Source organism: Brachyhypopomus gauderio, chromosome 9 (assembly GCF_052324685.1).
Source record: "Brachyhypopomus gauderio isolate BG-103 chromosome 9, BGAUD_0.2, whole genome shotgun sequence".
Lineage (NCBI taxonomy): Eukaryota > Metazoa > Chordata > Actinopteri > Gymnotiformes > Hypopomidae > Brachyhypopomus > Brachyhypopomus gauderio.
This window is the reverse complement of record NC_135219.1, coordinates 10,324,722-10,348,461: the sequence shown is the minus strand read 5'-3', so window position 1 is coordinate 10,348,461 and position 23,740 is coordinate 10,324,722. Positions and strand designations below refer to the sequence as shown.

The 23,740-nt window shown below is 41.2% G+C and overlaps 2 protein-coding genes and 1 long non-coding RNA gene across 3 annotated transcripts; 1 reads left to right on the top strand and 2 right to left on the bottom strand.

The window, feature by feature from the left end:
• Positions 1 to 777: 777 nt before the first annotated feature.
• Positions 778 to 10,149, bottom strand: LOC143522961 (desmoglein-2.1-like). The gene is made up of 14 exons (XM_077016986.1): positions 10,058 to 10,149; positions 8,399 to 8,521; positions 7,061 to 7,207; positions 6,760 to 6,901; positions 6,402 to 6,571; positions 6,089 to 6,223; positions 5,692 to 5,877; positions 5,053 to 5,495; positions 4,708 to 4,850; positions 4,329 to 4,550; positions 3,893 to 4,126; positions 3,464 to 3,606; positions 3,070 to 3,300; positions 778 to 2,428 (listed from the first exon to the last, which is right to left on the bottom strand). Exons 1-14 carry the CDS (start codon positions 10,109 to 10,111, stop codon positions 1,595 to 1,597), a joined length of 3,207 nt encoding a protein of 1,068 aa, XP_076873101.1. The 5' UTR covers positions 10,112 to 10,149; the 3' UTR covers positions 778 to 1,594.
• LOC143522962 (uncharacterized) lies at positions 5,502 to 8,501 on the top strand. The gene is made up of 3 exons (XR_013133184.1): positions 5,502 to 5,531; positions 5,641 to 5,700; positions 8,442 to 8,501. It is a non-coding gene; the product is annotated as an uncharacterized LOC143522962 (long non-coding RNA).
• A 2,431-nt stretch (positions 10,150 to 12,580) lies between the features above and the next one.
• Positions 12,581 to 23,590, bottom strand: LOC143522960 (desmoglein-2.1-like). The gene is made up of 14 exons (XM_077016985.1): positions 23,398 to 23,590; positions 21,089 to 21,217; positions 20,750 to 20,905; positions 20,502 to 20,646; positions 20,161 to 20,333; positions 19,732 to 19,866; positions 19,405 to 19,590; positions 18,696 to 19,168; positions 18,457 to 18,599; positions 17,441 to 17,662; positions 16,885 to 17,118; positions 16,431 to 16,573; positions 16,039 to 16,269; positions 12,581 to 15,743 (listed from the first exon to the last, which is right to left on the bottom strand). Exons 1-14 carry the CDS (start codon positions 23,446 to 23,448, stop codon positions 14,502 to 14,504), a joined length of 3,663 nt encoding a protein of 1,220 aa, XP_076873100.1. The 5' UTR covers positions 23,449 to 23,590; the 3' UTR covers positions 12,581 to 14,501.
• Between the last annotated feature and the right edge of the window lie 150 nt (positions 23,591 to 23,740).

The following is a 23,740-nucleotide window of genomic DNA, read 5'->3' as shown; positions in this document are numbered from 1 at the left end:
AGCTTCGACTGCCTGTGAATGTAAAAGGTGACATATAATATTACTGTACTTTGTTTTGATATTTCGATTTAAAAACAGACGGGAGCAGTGAGTTACTTTTTCCACAGCAACATATTAGGATATATCTCATAACTCTTTAACTGGTGCCTCCTCGGTTCATCCATGTCCTTCAACCTGCGAGAAATAGAAGGCACTCCGTCATCTTTAAGGACATGTCGATATTCTACACACGCTGGTGGAATCCAGGAGATATGTTGCTTTCAGCGCCAGCAGGTTAACAGGTGTTTCTTATTGAGTTTAGTTAAGTTTAGTGCTGAGGTTTAGTGCTGATGCCTTTGTACTCGCATCTTTACGCATCCTTGTTTTTAAGGAACTAAGATGCAAGGGAAGTAAGCAAGGAAATGACACGAGCGTTAAGAAAAGTTATGGGTTGAGGGACAGACCAAACTAAGAGACACCTGTGGATTAAATATAGTCACAAGGAAGGACGTGTCAAACAATTAGTCCTTGCTACCAGGTTTGTTCAGTTAAATTAACATCAAGATGACAGGGGTGCAACAAAATAACACTTAATTAGACAATTTAATAAAGGTTGACTATGAGTAAAAATTACTTAGCTGTGATTTGTTTGCATGTTCAAAGTCCCAAATATTTATACTGCTAATAAAACTTAATAATGTAATAATAATTCCCAATCATAAAAAAGGATACCCACTGGAACTTTAGGATAAACACACCACACCCCACCCCACCCCACCCTCACTCCCTACAGTGAAACAACACAAATTAACACGTACATGGACTTCATAACCAATCAAAATTGAACAGAAAACTACTCTTATAAATACACAATAAAAATACACAATACCCAGCACTAACTTCTGCATTCCAGTGGGTTCCAACGCTATCAGCAAAGGAAACTGCAAATAGCAGTGTAAGAGAGGATAGTCTTAACTTCTGAGCTTACAAGTAAAATACAATCACAGAGACTTCTTATACAGTTTGTAATATCATGCTTTAAAGAAATCACAAAACAGAAAACAATATTGCAAAACCACAATTATTGAAAGGCGCTTATTAAATAAAATATTATTATTATTATTAAAACCGTAAACAGTATTACAAATCAATATTACAAAACAATATTACAAGACAGTAGCTAGTGCTAAGCTATCGTATACTTATATGGCTAACTGCCCAAACGGTAGCAGCTGGTGTTTACCAACTGGACACCATCCCACAATCACCAGTAACAGTCACAAAGGTCTCTCTGAGCTCTGCCATTAGTCCCCTGGACTAACCCTAGAAACAGCTTTCTGACAGAAGAGCTTGCAATACCGCTGGGTCCTACAATCGCTCTGTTTTGCTGCAGTGTTGCAGGGTCCTGGTGCCCTACGGTTCACCTACAATTCTACTTTGTATATAATGTGTTAAGTGTAAGGCGTTATCCACATATTACAAATGGCCTTGAATAGAGACTTCTTTTCTTGGATGCCAACTTTCCTTGAGTTTGGAACTCTTGATGAGAACCCACCCCCACACCCAGCCCCTCCACATGCAACTGTCCAGATGTAGTCACACCTCTCTGGAAGGTTCAGGGTATCATAGGCTTCCGTTGCCCCTCCACTAGTACCAGACCTTGAGAGCCAATGACTGCTCTCTGCAGGACACCCTGCAGGACTTGCCCACCTTGTGCATCCCTCATCACTTGCAATCCGGACGGGTGGGCTGACTGCAGCAGGCCCGTGTTCGGTGCTGCAACAGAGCCCTGAACCAGAACCCTGTCAGCGCCGTTCAGCCCATACATGCCCTGTCCCAGGCCGACGGCAGGCCTCTCAGCCAGCAGGACAGTGCTGGGAACCTGTGGCTCAACCACGTAGTACAAATGCTGCTGTTGCACCAGCACTGTCTGGGCTGGCATCATGTCAGTCACAGTTGGAGTGGGCTTCGTGTTGGCCAGTACCGAAACGTGGGTGTCGTTATTCACCACATTCTTCTCCACGTGCGTCGATGAAGGCTGAACTATGGCAAGTTTGCTGATAGTGCTGGCAGTGTTGACCATGCTACTGGTGTTGAGAGCATTGATGGTGTTGCTTGTTGAAACTGCTTCCACATGAGCTTTTGGATGAGGAGGGTCACTGGCAAGAATAAGGGCAGGGGTAGTGACAGGGGCAGGGACAGGGGCAGGGACAGGGGCAGGAGACGGGACAGGGACAGCTGTAGGGGCTGAGATTGCTGTCGTGAATTTTGTGCCTCCACATATCTCGGCGAGAGTGGTGAACTTTGGCTCGAGGTCGTTGAGGAACTCCAGGTCATTGTTGGAGTCGAGGAGGCTCAAGGTGCTCACAGAACCTGCAGGGGACTCACGACCCTCGTAGCTGTACACCAGCAAAGAGTTTTTGGCAGTGCTGTCTAGCTTCTGACTCCTCTGCAGAACACAAAGAAAAATACACATATTAACATCACTTCAACCTCTAAAATGTTCCCATTTATGATGGTTGTTTTACAGTACTTTGTGCTTTGCCATATTTAAGCTCTAGAGCAGGGGTACTCAAATAGAAATGATGACGGGCCACATTTAATTTTTTTAATCACTGACGGGGCCGGTTACGGAGGGAGGGGGGGGGTAGCGAACGTAAACTGTTGACCGGGTGGGGGGGGGTGGGGGTGTACGCATTTGGGCGTCTGCTACCTGTTTGTTGTTGCCATAAAGGCAATCCCCAGCATCGTCTTGAGATCGCGATTTCAAAATAAGAGCGGATAGCGCGATTGAAAAAAAAGATTCCTAAAAAAAAACCACACTTTTCAAAACAGCTCGCGGGCCAGAAATAGATCGTTGAGTATGGGGGCTCTAGAGGTTTCAAACTCAAGTCTGGAAGGGACATGGCATTTTGCTTCAACAAATGACAACTGTAGGACTGGGATAGATGAGTAGTGATTGAGGAGCTGAGTCTTGACATATTACGCCTCACAAAGCTGTGGTCCACTAACTCTTAGGCTGATTTTCTAGCCTTGGAGATTGTAAGATTCTGGTCACTCTGTATTGGTTTCTGGCTCATAAATACTTACCCCTGAGAAGTACTGTTTCAGGAATTGTTCTGAAAGGGCCATTCCATCATCTTCCAAGGTACAAAATGTCTTATTGGTGCCACCTGCCACGAACTGGCCATTTATCCAGGGGCCATGTGTCCATTGGCTGTTTATCCACTGGCCATTCCCCATGCAGGCTGGTCCATCTGGTACATCAAATCCACCTATTCCTGGGTTATTTGCTGGTCTGATATACAATGTTGGCACATCCTGTCAAAGGAAAGATAAAATGCAGTTGGATGGATGTTTGAGTATATATTAGACTGTACTTGCCTTAAAAGTTTAGCAGTTTAGCTTTATTCATCCCATGGCACAACTGGGAATAACTGGGTGGGATTGAGGATGAAATGAGATGTTGAGTTTGCAGTCCTACCCGGTCTTCTCCCTGTCCTTCTGTATTGTAGGAGATTAGGTGCTCTTTGGTGTCAAAGGGCATATCTGCAAAGTCTTTTCCAAAGCCACCTGCTCCAAAGCCGGCTGCTCCACATTTGCAGAACAGCATCAAGAATGCGGCGACTGTAGAGGCAAACAGATTCAAATGGTGACAAGTAGCTGTGCAAGTACATTCCCTATGAGTTACATGGGGGTACATCAACACAAGAATAAATCATACACAGGAATAAGTGTCCTGTGTCTTGGAGGTTTCTTGAGAAATTATATGGACATTATTGTATTCTTCATATTGTTCTCTCTATTTAAGCTAATGTACTTCCCCTTCCCTTAGAGATACTGCAATATTGCCTATTTTAAAATCTGTAGAAACAGTCAAGGATATTGAGAATAGCCATGAAGCCAAACTCACGTAATAGCATCAGGACTCCCAGAAGGAGCAGGCCAATCCCCGCACTACCGAGCACCGAGCTCTTCAGTGCAGCCGCACGCTGAGAGCAACGGCCGCTGGTTTCACAGGTGCACACGCTCACCTTCAGCACCTGCGGCTCTGGACACGCCAAACCTTGCTGGTCTTGCACCTGCACTGTCACTTGCATAGGTCCTGGCCATAGAGTCTCTTTGGTCCTCAAGATGGCCGTTGTATCTACAGTAACAAACCCATCAGTGTATTTCAGGTAAGGGGCCAGTTAGATATTTATCTAATCATATCTGTGTCTATTAGCAAACCTTTGCATTTGAATATTAGTTCAAGGTTCTGAAGAAGAACATTTTTGGTAAGTAAAAACTTACCGAATTCTTCCCTAAACTGAACTAAAACCCATTTTCTGGGTCAGACAACTGCGTACCATTTAAGTGTTCCAAGATCCATTTTCCCTGGGTTTTTTCTGGGACAATGGAGAAGGTGAAAGGAGCACCATTGGGTGGAGCATCTTGATCCACAGCAGAAACATACAGCGCTTCCTGCATGGTGCACATGTCCTGTACGAGGCTGGTGAGTTTTGGGCAGTGGTCATTAAAATCCTCAACCTGGATTGCAATAGTGCCTGTAGCGGTCTGTGTGGGAATGTCTATGATAAGAGATCACAAGGATTAATTTCTTTATTAGCTTTAGACTAAATTTTATGCAGTCTTAATTTCCCCTGGCATTACTCTAATGATTAATACTTTTCTAGGAATATTTGCTCTTGAATCCAAATGTATACAATTTTTATAGTCATTATTTACCATCTGTTATGCAGAGGATCTTTGCGTAGTAGGTTCCATCAATGAGATAAGGTGATTCTCTGTCTGGTTCTTTGTTCAGTGTGATTGTAGCTGTTTGTTCATCAATGACTAACCAGTTTGCAGGATCATAACCTTTAGCATATCTGAAAATAAATTATGTTCATGTATAAAAATTCACAGGAAATATATAATACACAATAACAAGCAGTGTTGCTATCATATAAATAAGAGCTACTTTTGATTACTTTTATCTGGTTTCATTCATTGAATTAGTATTGTACATTTATTAAAATTTTGAGGTATAAAGAAAATTTCTTAAAATCTAGAATTCAGAAGAAATCTAACCTGACATGTTCTGCGTTTTTGCCCGTATCACCATCTGTAGCAGGGTATGTGGCAATAACCCTTGGAAAGGAATTGCCTTTGTTGTTCTCTGACACAGCTATACTTTTAGTTTCTGGAATGTATTTAGGTCCATCTGGCTTATTATTCACATTGACTTTCAAAGAATATATCTTCTGCTTTAAAAGACCTGTGTCTGTAACTCCGGTGCTAGGTTTTCCAGGTCTGCTTGCTGAACCACCTGCTCCTCCTCCAGCCCCGCCTCCAGCCCCACCTCCAGCCCCGCTTCCACCCCCACCTCCAGCCCCCCCTCCAGCCCCGCCCCCAGCCTGTGTCCCAGAGCCAGCCACACCTCCTGTTGTCATGACTCCTGCTAGCCCTGGAGGGGCTTCATTTTCAACTACCACACCCAACTGCAGATTAGGGACAGTCTCAAAGTCGATAGGCTACAGAAGAGATCAAGACAAAATTGATAATACCTGGTAAGCTCAAGTTGTCAGTACATAATATGGTGTTTATTCAGTAATGACTGAAAATATTAGTGCTTTCCTCATATTTTTTGCCTTTCCTTTATTCTACTCTTATTTTCAGGTTTTGTCTTATTTCCAAGATTCTACCTCAGAGACGAAGATATGGACAAACCTTGACGAGGTACAGGATTCCCTCATTTGTGTTTGGGTCTGTTTTAAAGGTGAAATATCCACCCTCATTTCCTGACACAATCTGAAACACAGCGTGCCAGTTGTCTGTCTTCTCCTCGTCCTCGTCCATGACCGGGATACGCAGAACTTCTACATCAGCCACGTTCTCATCAACAGACACTGCATACTTAATAAGAAAAACATCGCATATTATAGCCCAAAATATATATAAATAAAATAATAACTGCATGCATCGGCTATTTTACATTCATGATTGTAAGCAGAAATAGAGAATGCACATTGTGTACGAAACTAATATAACAAAAACAGTGGTGGTTTGCTACATATTGTTGAGAGACTCAAAGGATGAAATTGCTAACAATCTAGAAATAATCAACCTCATCTTTCTCCAAAGTGGGCATGTTGTCATTTATGTCCAAGATGTTGATCTCTACTGTGGTTGTTGCAGAATTGCCGTTTTCCTCCCCATCCATATCAGTGGCCTTCACAGTTAGAATATAAGAGCTTTGGGTCTGACGAGAAACGTTAAATAAAAAGTAAGTGATAGAAAGGAACAGGAAGAACAGAATAAACGGTAGGAATAACTGTTAGAACATTTAATGTGCTTACAAGCATGTTGTTAGTGTAATGGCACCTCAGCGTGCCTGCAGAAAGACTGCAGTTACATACACAATGAATAAGGACATGTACCTCTCTATCAAGTGTTGCATCGTTCACATAGATATATCCAGAGTGTTTATCAATGGTAAAGAAGATCTTGCCGTCATTTGGATCCTGGTTGATTATTTTGTAAGCTATCTTAGTGTGAGGAGAGTCTGGCATATCTGCGTCTGTCGCAGTGATGCGAGTTACGAATGTACCTGTGAGTTAAGAAACAAGGATTACAAAACCAGGGTCAGACACTAACACTGTCAGTGGACGTTCTCCTCATAACAACATTTGGAGTTGCTGTGCTACTTTTACCACACTCCCCTCAGTGGTGAAGCAGGCACCATTAAAACTACGTCTTCTCTGGGTGTGTATACAGTATTAGGGGAAGTACACTCACCAATGGGACTGCCTTCATTAATGCCCACTGGCTCCGGTTCAGTGAACACTGGTGGATTATCATTCTCATCAAGCACTTGAAACCATAATTTCATGCCTTTTTCAGCAATAGTATTATTTCTAAACCAAGCATTTGCTTCAAGCTGTGGAAAGAAAGAACTTTGGTTATATTTGAAGCTAGGTGTGTGAGGTGTGTATGAAGTGTGTGAGAGGTGTGTGAGGTGTGTGAGAGGTGGTTGAGGTGGTTAAGGTGTGTGAGTGTGTTTTGAGCATGCATGCATTTTCTTGTTTACTATCCTCACATTGTACTCTGCTGTTTTTTCTCTGTCTAGAATGCCTGTGAGTTCAATGTTTCCTTCACTGTCCACCAGAAATAAATTATAGGGTGGCTGGTCAGCTCCTGGACCCATCAGGGTGTAGTAAAGGTCAACACCCACATCTGAGAAGACCTGAGAGGGTTCCATAGAAACACAGTTGCACAGTAAAACATTTTAGTGCAATGGTAATTGTACTAGAAACATCATGTCTGCAGTTTAGAAAAACATGCTGTCTATATGTTGGTGTGCATTTTGTTGTTGGGAATTAGTATTTTTTCAAAATATATTTTCAGATCAATAAGTGTAATATCACTAAGCGTCATAGAGAGTGATATATAATATTTTCACTATTTTCAATATTTTCATTCTACTCTGTAGTGGCTTGTGTGTCAGTCTGCGTTTGTCTGATCTGGGGCGCTGTGACGTCGAAGGGTGATTGCAGGAAACCGAAATGAGAGCGAAGTGAAAATAAATTCCAGCTTTATTTACGTGGCGAGGCAAACAATATGTCTAAGTCAGAGCACAACAGACAATGAGCACGTACACTTAAATACATATGCAATAACACGTGACAGGTGCAACGAGACAAGAGACAGGTGAGTCAACTAACAAAGACAAATGCACAAACAACCACCTTACAAACACATACGCACACAAACACAGATGAACGCATACACACGCACAGACGCCGAAGGGAGGAGTCAGGGTGTCACGGTGAGGCGGCCCCCTACCGGTCGCCTCCATCCACAGCAGCTGTTGTTGTTGTTTTGTGACGTTGTGTGCGTCCCTCAGGTGGGCGGAGCCCGTGATCCGTCTCACCTGAGGGTCGTTTGTTTGCTTATATATGTCTTGTCTTTGTACCAGTTGACCGCTGGTCATTATATCCTTAATTTGGAGATGTTGTACGGGTTTTTGGTTTGCACACTTTCTATTAAACCATCCTTTTTCCCTGAGACTTGGCGTGATCGCTTCCTTTTTGTTCGCACTCCCTGCCTGTCACACAGGGGTTCTACCGTGACAGGCGCTATTTTAAATTACATTTATTATTATAATTATTCCTACTACTATATTAGTATTACTCTTACTATTATAATTCATTGTAATATATTTTTTGTGATTAGAGATTCTGGACCAAACACCTGTCAAACACCTGTGACAATTTTATGTTATCTACACGTCATCCTAATTAGTAAAGCTAGATACTATGGACAATATTCTAGGGAGCGTTTTTTAACCTGGAAACTTAACTAGCCAGCTCTCTTGCAGCTGGCTGTGGTCAGTGGTAAGCTACACAGACCATATTGCAGTCAGTGGCTGTCTTACTCTGCCGATGATCTCATCTTTAGTGTATATTTTATTCTCCCAGAGCCTGACGGCAGGGACCACCCATTCCCGTCTGAGTCGCTGACTCCTTGACTTCAGGCACTGGACTGGAACAACCAGGATCTGAGACAAAATAAGTGATTGAGGACAGTTACAGATTGGTTATTGCCTATTTAACTACATTATGTTTGAGATATAAACATCCTGTTCTGCATTCTGTTAAAATGCTAAAAACACAGTAGCCTTTATAGATTAATATCTAATGTCTGTATTATCCTGTACTCACATTTAAGTAGGCCTACTTTGTTTGTACAGCCGGTGAAAGACCTTTGTCCTATACTCTGTTTCTTTGGAATCCTTCTGTAGGCCTATTGTTTCTCTGGAATCCTTGATTACAGTATGCACTACAATTTTATTACATGTAAAAAAAAACATTACTGCTCTATTACATATTTACTGTCTGTGTGAGCCTGATTATATGTGCTCCACAAGGAGATACCAATAATGAGTTCCTCCTGTGAACCAGATCTTAGAGATTTCTGTGTTTTTTTTTTGGTTTTGTAGATGTTATAAAATCCCTGATTATCACTGGCACCTTAGTATGGAAGAATGACACGCAACAGAATAGTCTTGCTGTGCGAAGTCATTACGTTTTCTGTTCTAGTTCTGTTCTAGTTTACCCTTTAGAATGTAAAACTTCAATATAGTTATCCCCAAATGGTAATCAGTGACAACAAACAGGCATAGTATACAATACACATGTTAAAAACCCAGTACTCCCCACCAAATCAACATGAGTCCTGAAATGGACAAGCAATGTATTGTTTAGTTCAGCTAGTTGCCTGAGGTGGATGGCAGGATAAACAGACCAGTGTCATTTCAGAGAGCAGTTGTGACTGGAATTAAAGGAATATTGCATTCATTGTCAAAAGCTTCTGCCTGTGAGTGTTGACATGTAGCTGCGCCCAAGTTGTGTTGGTCAAAAAGTGGGGTATTGCAGAGTCAACGTCTTACAGGCAAATGTTTAAATATCTGGTGCTCGTGTGTTCGTACTTAAGGTAATGTGAAATTGAGGTGTGCGGGTGAACATAGCCCCATCAACAGTAGCCACATGAGGATGTTTCTGTCTGTAAATGTGCACATCCACCATGTTGAGTGTTAGAAATGGGAGCAAATGTAACATCAATTTGTCATTTTTTCAGCCCAAGTTAGAGTTCATAAGAAATGAAGATTCAAAGGTCCATGGTGAGAAGTTTTGCGGTGGACTGAAGACAGTGGTGCAAAAAGGGGGTATGCAGCGTATAGGGGCGCATGGGGCGCTGCACTAGAGGGGGCGCCAAATCGATGAGATATAATATTTAATTTGTGTCCATCTTGCAACCCTGACTGAAGACATTCTTGAAGCAGCGCACAAACACAAAATTTTTGTGTTTTCCATTTTTTTTCCAGTCAGTATGCACTAGAAGATACTGTAGGTGTGTTGTTATAAAATCTACATTTCAGATTAGAAACTTTACAAAACTGTACAGATAACACTGCATATCACTGCAGTTCACAACTCAAAGTGAGCCACCATGCTACGTGTATTTACTTTGTGGAGATCCTAATCCTGACATCATAATTCCAAGTTAATTCCGAGTAATGGTAATTCACACCTACCTTTAAAGCCACGAGGAACATCACAATTTGACGCAGTGTTGACCAGGACATCATCCTGCATTAGTGTACGCACAACCAAGCTAAGACAGAACAGTTATGTCTGGAGCCCTCACAAAGGTCACAAATATATAACCCATGTGACATTTAGACTGACATCACAATGAGTGTAATAACCAATCAATGTGTAATTGTATTGGCAGGATGTGGGTGTGTGTTCCTAGGTAAGCCTTTAAAGCTATTTTGATATTTCTAGAACTTCTTAGGAGTTGCATTGCTATGAGGAAGTAATTGTTACACTATCTGAGCTGTCAGAGAAATGGTCAAGGTGAATTAACATGGCCAGTATTGTTCTACACTGTAAACAGCTCAAGAGCCTTTTATCATGTAGAGCGAAATAACCATATAATCAGAAAAAGAAATACAATGTGTTCATATAAACCAATGGAGCATTGTTTCAAAGTGGAAAACCTAGGCATGTAGTCTGAAAGCAAAACCACTTCACTTTAGACTTCTCACTTTAGAAGTTAGAATAATCAAATTCTTTTTGATTCTATATTTTCATACCTTACTGTGCAAGGAAGCTACTGAAACTTTGGTTCATGTCTTCATATTGTCCACTATTGTTGCTCCCTTCTCATTGACATACCTAACAAACCTCTGCTCTCTTCAGTATATGCAAAACTCAACTGCTTGAATACTCTCTAACTTGAAAACCAGTTTAAACCCTTCCTGCTAACATACAAATCTCTACAGATCTAGACCGTGTCGCACCGTGATACCCTACACCCTCACTGTCTTGCCCAAACACTCAGGTTCCATGATCCAGGCCTTTTGCCTGTCCCCAAATTCTAACTGGTCACTGCTGGAGGCAGATCTCTCAGAGGTATGTCCCCAAACTGTGGGACACATTGCCACAATCTCTTCACCACTCTCCCTCACTTTCCTCCTCTTTTGGTCAAAAAGATCCCCTAACCTCCTACTCCTACTCCTGCTCACTGAAGTTCTCTTTTTGTCTGTTTTGTTTTTTTATGTGACAGTAAAGTGACTCAGGGTATGAGAAAAACACTATATACATTGACATTTGTGTTGTTGTTCATGTTGAAAAAGTCTACACAAACTGCATACACAGTTTTCGATGTAAAAAACAAAACTTGAAAGGTTAGTATGAAAGACAAAAGATCTTCCAAAGACTAAAGACGAGGAAAGGTTATTCCAAAGAAGACTGTATGGCAGTACTGACAAGACTGAACCACATTCCAAAACAGTTCACAAGAAGTGCTTTGGCAGTAGTCATCTTAGTCATAAAACGTGAAGCAAACATTCCACAATTATATGGTACTTATGGAGTGAGCTCATGTGGTTGATTGTTCAGTTTGTACAAACCCTTACACTTAATTTTACACTGGAATAGCAGGTTTTGGAGTTTGGGCAGAATAAATATCTCCCTATTTCATTTCAGCTGATAAACAGGTAAGATTGTTTGTTTAGAATCTTTTCTAACATTGAGTGTAAGGGAACTGTGTAAGTATACTGTATGCTTTGAGCGGTTAGAATCCGATGGTTTCATAGTAGGAACATTCAAATGGAATGTTAGTGATTTTGTAAACCTGAATGCAAAATTTCTGAATAATCCCAGTAAAAACTACTGGGTTAGTAGAAAGTACTAATATTAAGTATGGACACATATTGGTAAAGGTGGTGTAGTTATGTACCTGACCTATAAAACAAATTATACATTTATACAGCACAGATATGTCTGTCTGATTTCATATTGTTTATTCATTTTTATCAGTATTATATCTACATATGCAAGTTATGTGTTAGGCGTTGTGTGAGAAATGGAACCGGGAAATGGGATGGAAAATCTGCTTTGAAACGACTGCTAATGTTTGCTGTATTTTTGTTGTTTTGCACTGCGACCTACCGATTTCCTAGAGCTTGCCTTAGCAGAATTTATATTTATATAATAATCATTTGTATACAAACTCTTATTTCACTTTTTCTTAGTTAAAGACTTTGGACCAGAATGTTTAACTATTCATCAGAAAATTACTCAGCTAAACTATATTGACATGTTTTTCTATTATAAAAATGTAAATGGACATTGCCCATCATTGTTAACCTTTACATCTGGAAATTAATTTATGATGAATATGTCTTAGTATTTAGTATTATTTGCTCTAGAATAAAAATTTAATCAACACACAGTATAAAGAATTTGTATGGACCACAAATTTGTATCAATTTTACTGGTTAAAGAAAACCTTAACATTACAGAGTGTCAATGTCTGGGGTGCTACAATCTAACTTTATTTTGTGATTGTGTCTGAGTGTAATTAGAAATGTGATAGCAGAAAACTTCTGGCTCTCTTAATTAACAGGTTTTTAAACAGTTTTGAAGACTTATTTTCCATTACTCAATCCATGTCTAAGACAAGATCTGTCGAGTATAAGCAATTAGCCAGAAGGCATAAACAGATTAATGAAGTCAAAATTGTAACTTAATTGTTTCTCAACAAGATCTTATTTCAATCTTACTTTATTGTTTTTAGCATTGTACCTTGGAGAAAATCAGATAATTAATTATACAAAATAATTATCTATGTGGCCCACGTCCAATAGCCACACCTTTGGCCCTCTGGTAGAAAATTAGCCACTTAACAAAGAACATCCAGCCCAGCCCCTTTAAATGGAAACTATTCATTATCTTGACAGAACGTAAGCAGTTCTACATATGCAAAAAGTAGAACTAAAAAACCCTTTTAAAACATAAAAATTAAAACTAGTCTTTTATTTAATTTAACCAATTATCACCATTTCTCCACAATTTGAATCTTAATTAATCACCTACAGATAGTGCAGCTGAGCCATCGAATTTCGTTTTCACATGTGGAAACGAGAGATGAAATTAACATTGTGAAAAAGGTTGAATAGCTCAGCATCTAAACTGCGGGTGGACCAGTCAAAAACAAGCCAAAGAATTTTCAATATGAAATGGGATGTACTAAAATATAATGAAAGACATCAAAAAATAGTCTCTGTAAAAACACTAAACCTTGGCTTATAAACTGTCCTCAGAGCTACATTTATGACCCATTTAAACTCAAAACCATCCATCATCAGTTCAGATTGCTAACATTTACATAAAAGAAAGAGCTTGTGTCTTTCACAAAGTGCAAGGGGGATATGTGGCATCATGGGGGATGGGTGGCATCATGGGGGATGGGTGACATCATGGGGGATGGGTGCATCATGGGGGATATGTGGCATCATGGGGGATGGGTGGCATCATGGGGGATGGGTGACATCATGGGGGATGGGTGGCATCATGGGGGATGAGTGGCATCATGGGGGATGGGTGGCATCATGGGGGATGGGTGACATCATGGGGGATGGGTGACATCATGGGGGATGGGTGCATCATGAGGGATGAGTGGCATCATGGGGGATGAGTGGCATCATGGGGGATGGGTGGCATCATGGGGGATAGGTGACATCATGGGGGATGGGTGGCATCATGGTTGATGGGTGCATCATGGGGGATAGGTGACATCATGGGGGATGGGTGGCATCATGGGGGATAGGTGACATCATGGGGGATGGGTGACATCATGGGGGATGGGTGCATCATGGGGGATGGGTGGCATCATGGGGGATAGGTGACATCATGGGGGACAGGTGCATCATGGGGGATGGGTGGCATCATGGGGGATGAGTGGCATTGTGGGAGATGGGTGGGATTTATCTGTTTTAATGCACGCATAATGTGCTCCATTCATACAATTTTGCAATGCTCTGATGTGCTGGACTGAATTCAAATACTAACATTGCATGACCACATTTTCCGCCTGGCATGTTCCTGAATTTTACCTGAAAAAAACCTCTGTTGCTGTGGATCAAAGAGCTGAATACTGACACTGCAGATCATTTGGAAAAAGTAGAACATGTAAAAACAATTACAAGGGAGTCTATGTATAACCCTTATGGTGTATAACCTTTATGGTGTATAGCCCTTATGGTGTATAACCCTTATGGTGTATAACCTTAATGGTGTATAACCCTTATGGTGTATAACCTTTATGGTGTATAACTTGCAAAATGACAATCACATAGACTGACATACAACCAACCCCAAAAAGAAAGCTACATTCAAGAATAAATGTTAAAACAGTAAATCAGAAACTAGCATCAATATGAGAAAGTATTAAAAATAAAAACTTAGGTTATATTAATTTCAAACCAAATGATTTGAATGCTGTCTAGACAAGTGCAAATAATGTATGCAGTTTTATCAAGGTAGAGAAAGCTTTAAAAATTCCCATTGAGCATTACATTTATAACCTTATGTTAATGCATTTATAGTGAAATGAGTATCTGAAAATGATAATGATATCTCAAATATCTGGTGTTACTGTATTCTGTTTTGCAAGATGTTAACCAATTATTACAGCCTTCCTTGACTTGATACAACCTTCTTTTCTTGGATGACAACTTTCCGTGAGGTTGGAAGTCCACTCATCTGGACCGAATTTCCATCCAAACCCACAGCTGTAGTTGTGCTTCTCTGGAACGCGCCATCTATCATAGACCCTCCTTGCCCCTCAACTAGCAACAGACCTTGGGAGCCAGTGATTCCTCCTCTCTGCTGCAAGCCATGTACAATTCCCGATGACCCACCCTGCCCATCCATGTGCAACCCTCCAGTTGTAGTTGTGCTTCTCTGGAAGGTGCCATCTATCATAGACCCTCCTTGCTCGTCCACTAGCAACAGACCTTGAGAACCAGTGAATCCTCGTCTTTGCTGCAAGCCATGTACAATTCCCGATGACCCACCCTGCCCATCCATGTGCAACCCTCCAGTTGTAGTTGTGCTTCTCTGGAAGGTGCCATCTATCATAGACCCTCCTTGCCCATCCACTAGCAACAGACCTTGAGAGCCGGTGAATCCTCCTCTCTGCAGTGTGCCCTGCAGGACCTGCCCACCTTGTGCACCTCTGTCTACCAATAGCACTTGCGATCCAGACAGGTGGGCTGACTGCAGCAGGCCCGTGTTCGGTGCTGCAACAGAGCCCTGAACCAGAACCCTGTTAGAGTCATTCAGCACATACATGCCCTGTCCCAGGCCGACGGCAGGCCTCTCAGCCAGCAGGACAGTGTTGGGAACCTGTGGCTCAACCACGTAGTACAAAGGCTGCTGTTGCACCAGCACTGTGTGGGCTGGCGTCATGTCAATCAGAGCTGTAGGTGGCTTCACATCAGACACTACTGAAACATGGCTGTCATTAACCACCACATTCCTCTCCACGTGCGTGGACGGAGGCTGGGCAGGTGGGGCAAATGCGCTGATCGTGTTGGCAGTGTTGACAGTGCTGGTGTTGACTGTATTGATGGTGTTAATGTTTGTAGAGTCTACTTCCAGAGTAGGTCTTGGGCGAAGAGGGGCAGGGACAGGGGCAGGAGATGGGACAGGGACAGCGGTAGGGGCTGAGATTGCTGTCGTGAATTTTGTGCCTCCACATATCTCGGCGAGAGTGGTGAACTTTGGCTCGAGGTCGTTGAGGAACTCCAGGTCATTGTTGGAGTCGAGGAGGCTCAAGGTGCTCACAGAACCTGCAGGGGACTCACGACCCTCGTAGCTGTACACCAGCAAAGAGTTTTTGGCAGTGCTGTCTAGCTCCTGACTCTTCTGCAGAACACATAAAGAAAAATACACATATTAACATGGTTGTTTTACAGAACTTTGTGCTTTGCCATATTTAAACTCTAGAGGTTTCAAACTCAAGTCTGGAAGGGACATAGCATTTTGCTTCAACAAATGACAACTGTAGGACTGGGATAGATGAGTAGTGATTGAGGAATTGAGTTTTGACATATTACGCCTCACAAAGCTGTGGCCCTCCAACACTTAGGCTGATTTTCTAGCCTTGGAGAATGTAAGATTCTGGTCACTCTGTATTGGTTTCTGGCTCTTAAATACTTACCCCGGAGTAGTACTGTTTCAGGAATTGTTCTGAAAGGGCCATTCCATCATCTTCCCAGGCACTATTTGTGATATTAGTGCCATCTGCCACGAACCGGCCATTCATCCAGTGGCCACGTATCCATTTGCCATTTATCCACTGGCCACTCTCCATGCCGATACCTCCATCTGCTACATCAAATCCACCCATTCCTGGATCATCTGCTGGTCTGATGTACATTGTTGGCACATCCTGTAAAAGGAAAGATAAAATGCAGTTGGATGGATGTTTGAGTATATATTAGACTGTACTTGTCTTAAGAGTTTAGCAGTTGCTTTATTCATCCCATGGCACAACTGGGAATAACTGGGTGGGATTGAGGAGAAAATGAGATGTTGAGTTTGCAGTCCTACCCGGTCTTCTCCCTGTCCTTCTGTATTGTAGGAGATTAGGTGCTCTTTGGTGTCAAAGGGCATATCTGCAAAGTCTTTTCCAAAGCCACCTGCTCCAAAGCCGGCTGCTCCACATTGGCAGAACAGCAGCAAGAGTGGGATGACTGTAGAGGCAAACAGATTCAAACGTCTGAGCTAAAGCAATGGTGACAAGCAAGCGTGTAAATACATTTCCAATCAGGTATTTCTTCCCTGGAACTACATCAGCACAGGAATAAATGGATACAGGAAACAATTCAAGTGTACAATGAATTAGGGGTTCCCTGATAAATGAAATAGACTTTTATTAAATGTTTCATATTTATCACTCTAAAGAATGCTAAAGAACTTAATCTTCCCTTAGAGATACTAAAACATCACATATTTTTACATCTGTAGGTACTGTCGAGGATATTGAGAGCAAAGTGGAACTCACGTAATAGCATCAGGAGTCCCAGAAGGAGCAGGCCAATCCCAGCGCCTCCGAGCACAGAGCCCTTCTTAGAAGCCGCACGCTGTGAGCAACGGCCGCTGGTTTCACAGGTGCACACGCTCACCTTCAGCACCTGCGGCTCTGGACACGCCAAACCTTGCTGGTCTTGCACCTGCATTGTCACTTCCTTAGGTCCTGGCCACAGAGTCTCTTTGGTCCTCAAGATGGCCGTTGTATCTGCAGTAACATGGTCAACAAAACCATCAGGTTAAGTGTATATTTGTTACGGTCACTCTAGGTTGTAGACGCAACAGGTAGGGAAAAGGTAAAAAGGGGGAACTGTAGATAGGGGAGAGTGGAAATACTAATGATTTATGTTTAACAAAAGGTAAGGGGCCAGTTGGATATTTACTTAATCACATTTGTGTCTATTAGCAAACCTTTGCATTTGAATATTAGATAAAAGTTCTGAAGAAGAACATTTTTGGTAAGTAAAAACTTACCGAATTCTTCCCTAAACTGAACTAAAACCCATTTTCTGGGTCAGACAACTGCGTACCATTTAAGTGTTCCAAGATCCATTTTCCCTGGGTTTTTTCTGGGACAATGGAGAAGGTGAAAGGAGCACCATTGGGTGGAGCATCTTGATCCACAGCAGAAACGTACAGCGCTTCCTGCATGGTGCACATGTCCTGTACGAGGCTGGTGAGTTTTGGGCAGTGGTCATTAAAATCCTCAACCTGGATGGCAACGGTGCCTGTGGCGGTCTTTGCAGGCATGTCTATGATAAGAGATCAGAAGGATTCGTTTATTTGTGGCCTTTTAGTAAGATTATTTTTAACATTTACTTTATAATAGATCAGAAGCCCAAGCACTAGCGCAAACAAATTAGAATAAATGTTAGAAATGCTATGTACATGTGTGTGCTGTTGTGTATATTTATATTCCATTAGCATTACGTGTATGTAATTATGTATATTCAATTAGCTTAGGGATAAATGGGGACATTTTCCCTCTGTAGGACAAATAGTGTAATAATATCTGGTATACTTATTTCTAGTTCACTAGTCTACATCTGATACAGACTGGTGGTATCTAAATGAAAAAGCAAATATTACCATATTTGCCACCTGTTAATAATTTCAATTACCTGTCTTCTTAAATTATATAAAGGCAATGTAGAGTGTAGACAACTTGTGAGAATGGAATTGAAATTGGATGAATTTCATTTTCTGATAGAAGGTCATGTTGCAATATGTCCCTGCAATCCTATCATCTACAATAAAATTCAAAACATGCAGAGTACAGAACTATATCTCCCCCTAGTGACTCTATAGCTGTATTGCAACAGTTCTTTGTATTGCCACATGCTACACTAGCCCAAATTTCTGTCCTCTATACTGACATATTCTAAAGAACCACAAATGCTCCATACTACCTTTTAGTCTGAAAATAAAAACATAAAAAACAAACTTACATCCTCAAATGAGAACATTGTAATTAGTTGGTGTGTTACAGACAAATTACAAATATTACAAAACAAATATTACAAACGCATATTAAGAGCTACATTACCTTGAGTAATACATAAGATCTTGGCGGTGTATGTCCCATTAACCAGATATGGGGATTCTCGATCTGGATGTTTGTTCAGTCTAATGTCACCAGTTCTATCATCAATGGACAACCAGTTATCTGGATCAGAGCCTTTAACATATCTGAGAAAAAAGAAGAATAATTTGTATATTAAACTATATTGCAGAATAAAAGACCTCTTGCTAGTCCAAGCGTTGGTAAAACTAATATGAACTGACCTGACATTCTTAGCAGGCTGCTGTGTATCCGCATCTATAGCGGGGTATGAAGCAATGACCTTTGTTATGTCAAATGTCTTGCCATCTTCAGAAATGGGAACTGCTTTTACTTTGGGTCTGAAAACAGGGCCTTCAGGTTGGTTCTTTACTGTGACATTCACATTGTAAAGTTTACCACCTGGGAGTAACATTCCTGGGCTTCCTGGACTTCCCGGGCTTCCTGGAATAGCTCCAGTCCCTGCTCCACCACCTCCACCTGTCCCTGCTCCACCTCCAGCTCCACCACCAGCACCACCACCTCCAGCTCCACCTCCAGCTCCACCTCCAGCACCACCACCTCCACCTCCGGCTCCTCCTGAAGTTATCACCACTCCGTATGTCCCTGAGTCCCCTGACACTGAGGGGTGATACGGGGCAACATTGGACACAGCAAGGCCCAGATTCAAATTTCTGATCTCCTCATAATCCACAGCCTGAAAACACAAGAAATAGGTCACTCCTCTGGTCCGTATCACCACTGATTGCTCTTTGACTCAATTATACAGCTTCTTGCTAAGGCAGACCACTGATGTTTATAGGGCTACAAGAAATAAAAATATATAATGCAATTAATAATGTCTGAAATTGGCATAATTGTTTTCCATTAGTGAGATAATCATGCAACTGTGTAGAGAAACAATTTGGAGGGGTTGAGTGGGTCCAGCCATACCTTGTTGAGCATTAGGACCCCTTCATTGGTCTTTGTATCAGTGTAAATGCTAAAATATCCCGCTTCGTTGCCTGTGGCAATGATGAACTTAGCCAGCCAGTTTTCTGTGTTGACCAAGTCTTGATCAATAGCTTTAATTCTCATCACCTCCACATTTTCTGTGTTCTCCTCAATGCTGCATTGGTACTGCAGAAAGGGATAAACATGATAATGGGCTTTTTTATCTATGTTTCGGTATCTTGCTTAAAGGCATAGATCTATCGTTATCTTTACAACAGCAACACATGTATTTATAGGAATATAACTGTTCAACATGTTCTTGCTTACAGACTCTTTCTCCAGTGTTGGAATGTTGTCATTGACATCCAGGACGTTGACGAGGACCACCGCAGTTCCTGTGTTGCAGCCTCTCGCCCCGTTGAGATCTGATGCTTTTACAGTGAGTTCATACTGGCTAACAGCCTGTGGAAAAATTGTTTACTCTAATGAGATATTCCGCTAACTTCTGAACTTTGGTTAATTTAATAGCTGTTTGTGGAACAGAAGGTTTTGTTGAACTTCAGTACATGACTACTAACCACACAGGCTGCACTAATTAATTAGATTTGCAATATTCAAATAGTTTAAGACTCATCCGAATAGGTTTAATCATACAATCACAGCATGGTTGTTTCTATATCCTGTTTTGGTAGTCTTTTATGATGGTTACTACATTGTGCTATCCTGTACACCAGAATTTTGCATGTGGTTTCTCACCTCTCGGTCTAAGTAGGCATCATTAACCCGCACTTCACCATTTCGTGTGATCTTGAACATTTTCTTCTTTTGAGGATTGTCTGGTTTCTGGCTGATAATTTCATAAGCAAGCTGAGAGTTGGGGTTCCCAGGCTCATCTATATCAGTTGCTTGTAATGTCATCACGACAGTATCTGAAGATTTAATTAGTATTACTAACAGTCGTAGATAATGGTATTCATTCCCTTGGATATGTATTTAATACCTTTAACCATACTTAAATACTTAGGACATTACTTAGGACATTTGGGTAGTGTATATTACATACAGAATACTGATAGGCTAATGTGTTGGGGACTTGCCTGTGGAGCTGAGTTCAAACACAGAACCTGGTGATATACTACTGGAGAAGATGGGTGGATTGTCGTTCTGATCTTTCACCTTTATTCTCAGCTGAATATCATTCTCTGCCTCAGTGTTATTTGAGAATGTAGCAACCCCAGAGAGCTGCAAGGGTCAAGTAAAGAATTACTGTTATTATCAGCACTGCCGTCGGGTCAAATATGTCTGCTAATACTCCACAGTGATTCTTAACTTTAATTAAACTTACATTGTACTGGGCAATGTTTTCTCGGTCCAGGATCCCAGTTATTCGTACATCACCAGTGGAAGGGTCCACTACAAACAAGTGGTAGGGTGCTAAATCTGCACCAATGCCCTTTAGGGAGTATTTCAACCTGCCTGCTTCCTCCTTGTCTGAGCGAATCTGCAATACACATATTCAACATTATTTGTGCTAAAATTACATTGTCAGGCTGGATCCAATTTACAAAATAAAGTCACTGGACAGGAGAAGAGTTGTTATCTTTGTTATCTACTCAAGAGTTTATTTTATTATGTAGAAGTCAAACAACAGACAGCAAGAATTAGATCATGAGGTCATTCTCACTCTAGCAATAGGTCCATCTTTAGTATAGTCCACATTCTCCTCCAGAATTCGAGGTGGGACAATCCATTCTCTCTTCTGCCTGCGGAGAGCTACAGAAAAGTCGGCTGTAGCCTCAGCTTCAAACACAGCCTGTGAAAAGACACAGAGAAACACAGCTCAGCTTCAAACACAGCCTGAGAAAAGACACAGAGAAACACAACTGAACTTTTAAGCACAGCCTGAGAAAAGACAGAGAAACACAGCTCAGCTTCAAACACAGCTCCTTTTTTTTATATCAGCGATGTAATCTTGTTATCTATCTATCTATCTATCTATCTATCTATCTATCTATCTATCTATCTATCTATCTATCTATCTATCTATCTATCTATCTATCTATCTATCTATGATTGATATTATTGATCATGCATGTTTAGTGTTCTTTGATACTATAACATAAGAACCGATCATCCTGCACCTAAACACAAAATAGTGCATTTGTTCAAAAGAAAAATAAATATGGCTGTAATTTAGTGTTACATGCTATAAATGTGAACATTGACTCATATCATGTGGAGAATGTAGACTTATCCTGTTTTAATCTTTCGAGGCATTAGAGCACACATTTCACCTGCTGATGCATCGGGGAGGTTACAAAATGGCGGATAACCCGAGAACGGCCACCAGCCTGTGGGAAAAACCCCATCTGCTCCACAGGTAATCATCTATAGCATTACTGTCCTCCTCCCATCCAAACACATCTCCCTCAGCAAATACGACCGTGGTACACCGACATGCTCGAGGATCAGTGTGATTGAAGCCCTACTGAGGAACTGCTGAAGCAGCATCACTGTGGCCCCAGCCTATGGAAGCCTTTTAGCTCGTGTGCAGTTGGAGAAGTCCCTGCCAAAGCGTGCTGGCAGACTGGCTTGTCCACCACAGAGAATACTAAGGAGTGTTTTACAGTAACTGCTGACAAGAACAACTGATGCTTTTTCTTAACGTTCCACATTCAGAAAGACAACAGGTATACAAGCACAAGTGTGTGCTGGCAGTGAAGACAGTAACACATATAGCATTTTGATGTAATGCTTGCACCGTTAATGCTTGACAATGCAAAACGCCATTGCTTTTGTAATTTGGTTATTCTTTCCAGATTTTACTAGGACTATTAATGGCTACTGTGTCTACATTGTACTTATTTACAGTATATGTTTGTTTTTATTGAGCCGTGTAACCCCAGTCAATATACATATTTAGCCTTCCAGTAATTATTCTGTTAAATATTCCACCTGCAATGATGGATGCCATCAGACTGATTTGTGCTAATCATTCTACCTGATTCAAGATAATCTTAATCAGACCACCATCATGGACAGGCAAAGCAAAAACAAGCACATATTACACGGCAGTTCAGACAATAGTTGAAACGTGATTATAAAACCCCATTCATTTCAAACAAGAGCATCGATATCTTGTCATAAAACATTGTATGATAAAAATGATTAAAACATGAATTATAATGTAGTAGCCTATGATTTACTAGCTTATAAAGTGTGTTGTAATATGTTTTCAGGTTTCCTTTTAACCTCTTAAAGAAAGTTTACACAAAAACCGGCTAAGTAAAGTATATATCCACGAGCCCCAGTCCATATATATGTCATCATATTACTGGTATATATATTAAGCCAAACTCTTAATAAATACACTTGTTGTGAAGGGGTTATGCATGACCTGTTACGCCGAAATAGAGAAAACGCACAAAAATGATCAGTACGCCACAAAAATGTTCAAGACACACAAAAACGGTTGAGGCCAACACCCTTTACTATACAAGAATGACAACTTGGAAAAGTAATGGGAATGCGAGAGTTTAGTGAAGCCAGTGAAATACTCGACATTAAAAATATCGTTTCACCTGGCTTTGTTGCCATGACACCGAGATAGACGTCTACCTGTAGTCAGAAATAATGGGTCTACAACACTAAACATTACATACGGACCATAACTGTCATTCATAGACACAATAATACGCATGAATAAACCCAAGTTACAGAGTAACCCGGTTGCATTACGATTTGTTCTACCTGTAAGCTACAACCTGTTTTAACGCATTAAGCTATTCACAAAGTGTGATGGCCGGTCGTTGGATTTTCAACTGTTAAAATACACACCGTAAAGGCACTTGGAGAATTAACCATAAGCAAAGAAATTGAGAATACGTTTCAAAGTTTGCAACTGTCATAGACGTAGATAGTCTTAAACAAGCCGAGACTACTTTAAATAGAGTAATGGATTCAACCTGTATAACAATAATAAAAGAAACTTACCGATAAAATAAAACAAAACAGACACACAAGAGGCGGTAGGCGCCGGGCCATGTCCGGAAGAACACGTTTAGATCCTGCACACTTGCGGAGTCCACCAGCGCTTACTGCAAATATTGTAGTATTCACACAGCAGACGACGTCCGAGGCGAAAGCTCAGTGATAACAAATTATGAAAGAGAGACTGATTAAGACTTTCAACGGCGTCACACACCCTCACCTAGGGTTAGAGGTGGATCTTAACGTCAGAGAGAAAGGTGTGTGTGTGTGTGTGTGTGTGTGTGTGTGTGTGTGTGTGTGTGTGTGTGTGTGTCTAAGAGAGCGAGAATAGCTTGCAAAAAGAACA

Bases quoted from the DNA above. Each gene is read 5' to 3' on its own strand.
- LOC143522961 (XM_077016986.1), bottom strand. From the start codon at position 10,111: ATGATGTCCTGGTCAACACTGCGTCAAATTGTGATGTTCCTCGTGGCT. The intron at 6,902-7,060 runs GTGAGGATAGTA...TTCTTTCCACAG, and splicing joins AAAAAACAGCAGAGTACAAT to CTTGAAGCAAATGCTTGGTT. The intron at 5,496-5,691 runs GTTTGTCCATAT...TCTCTTCTGTAG, and splicing joins GAATCCTGTACCTCGTCAAG to CCTATCGACTTTGAGACTGT.
- LOC143522960 (XM_077016985.1), bottom strand. From the start codon at position 23,448: ATGGCCCGGCGCCTACCGCCTCTTGTGTGTCTGTTTTGTTTTATTTTA. The intron at 20,906-21,088 runs GTGAGAATGACC...TGTGTATTGCAG, and splicing joins AAGATGGACCTATTGCTAGA to ATTCGCTCAGACAAGGAGGA. The intron at 19,591-19,731 runs GTAAGCAAGAAC...CCCTTTCTGCAG, and splicing joins CAACACTGGAGAAAGAGTCT to TACCAATGCAGCATTGAGGA.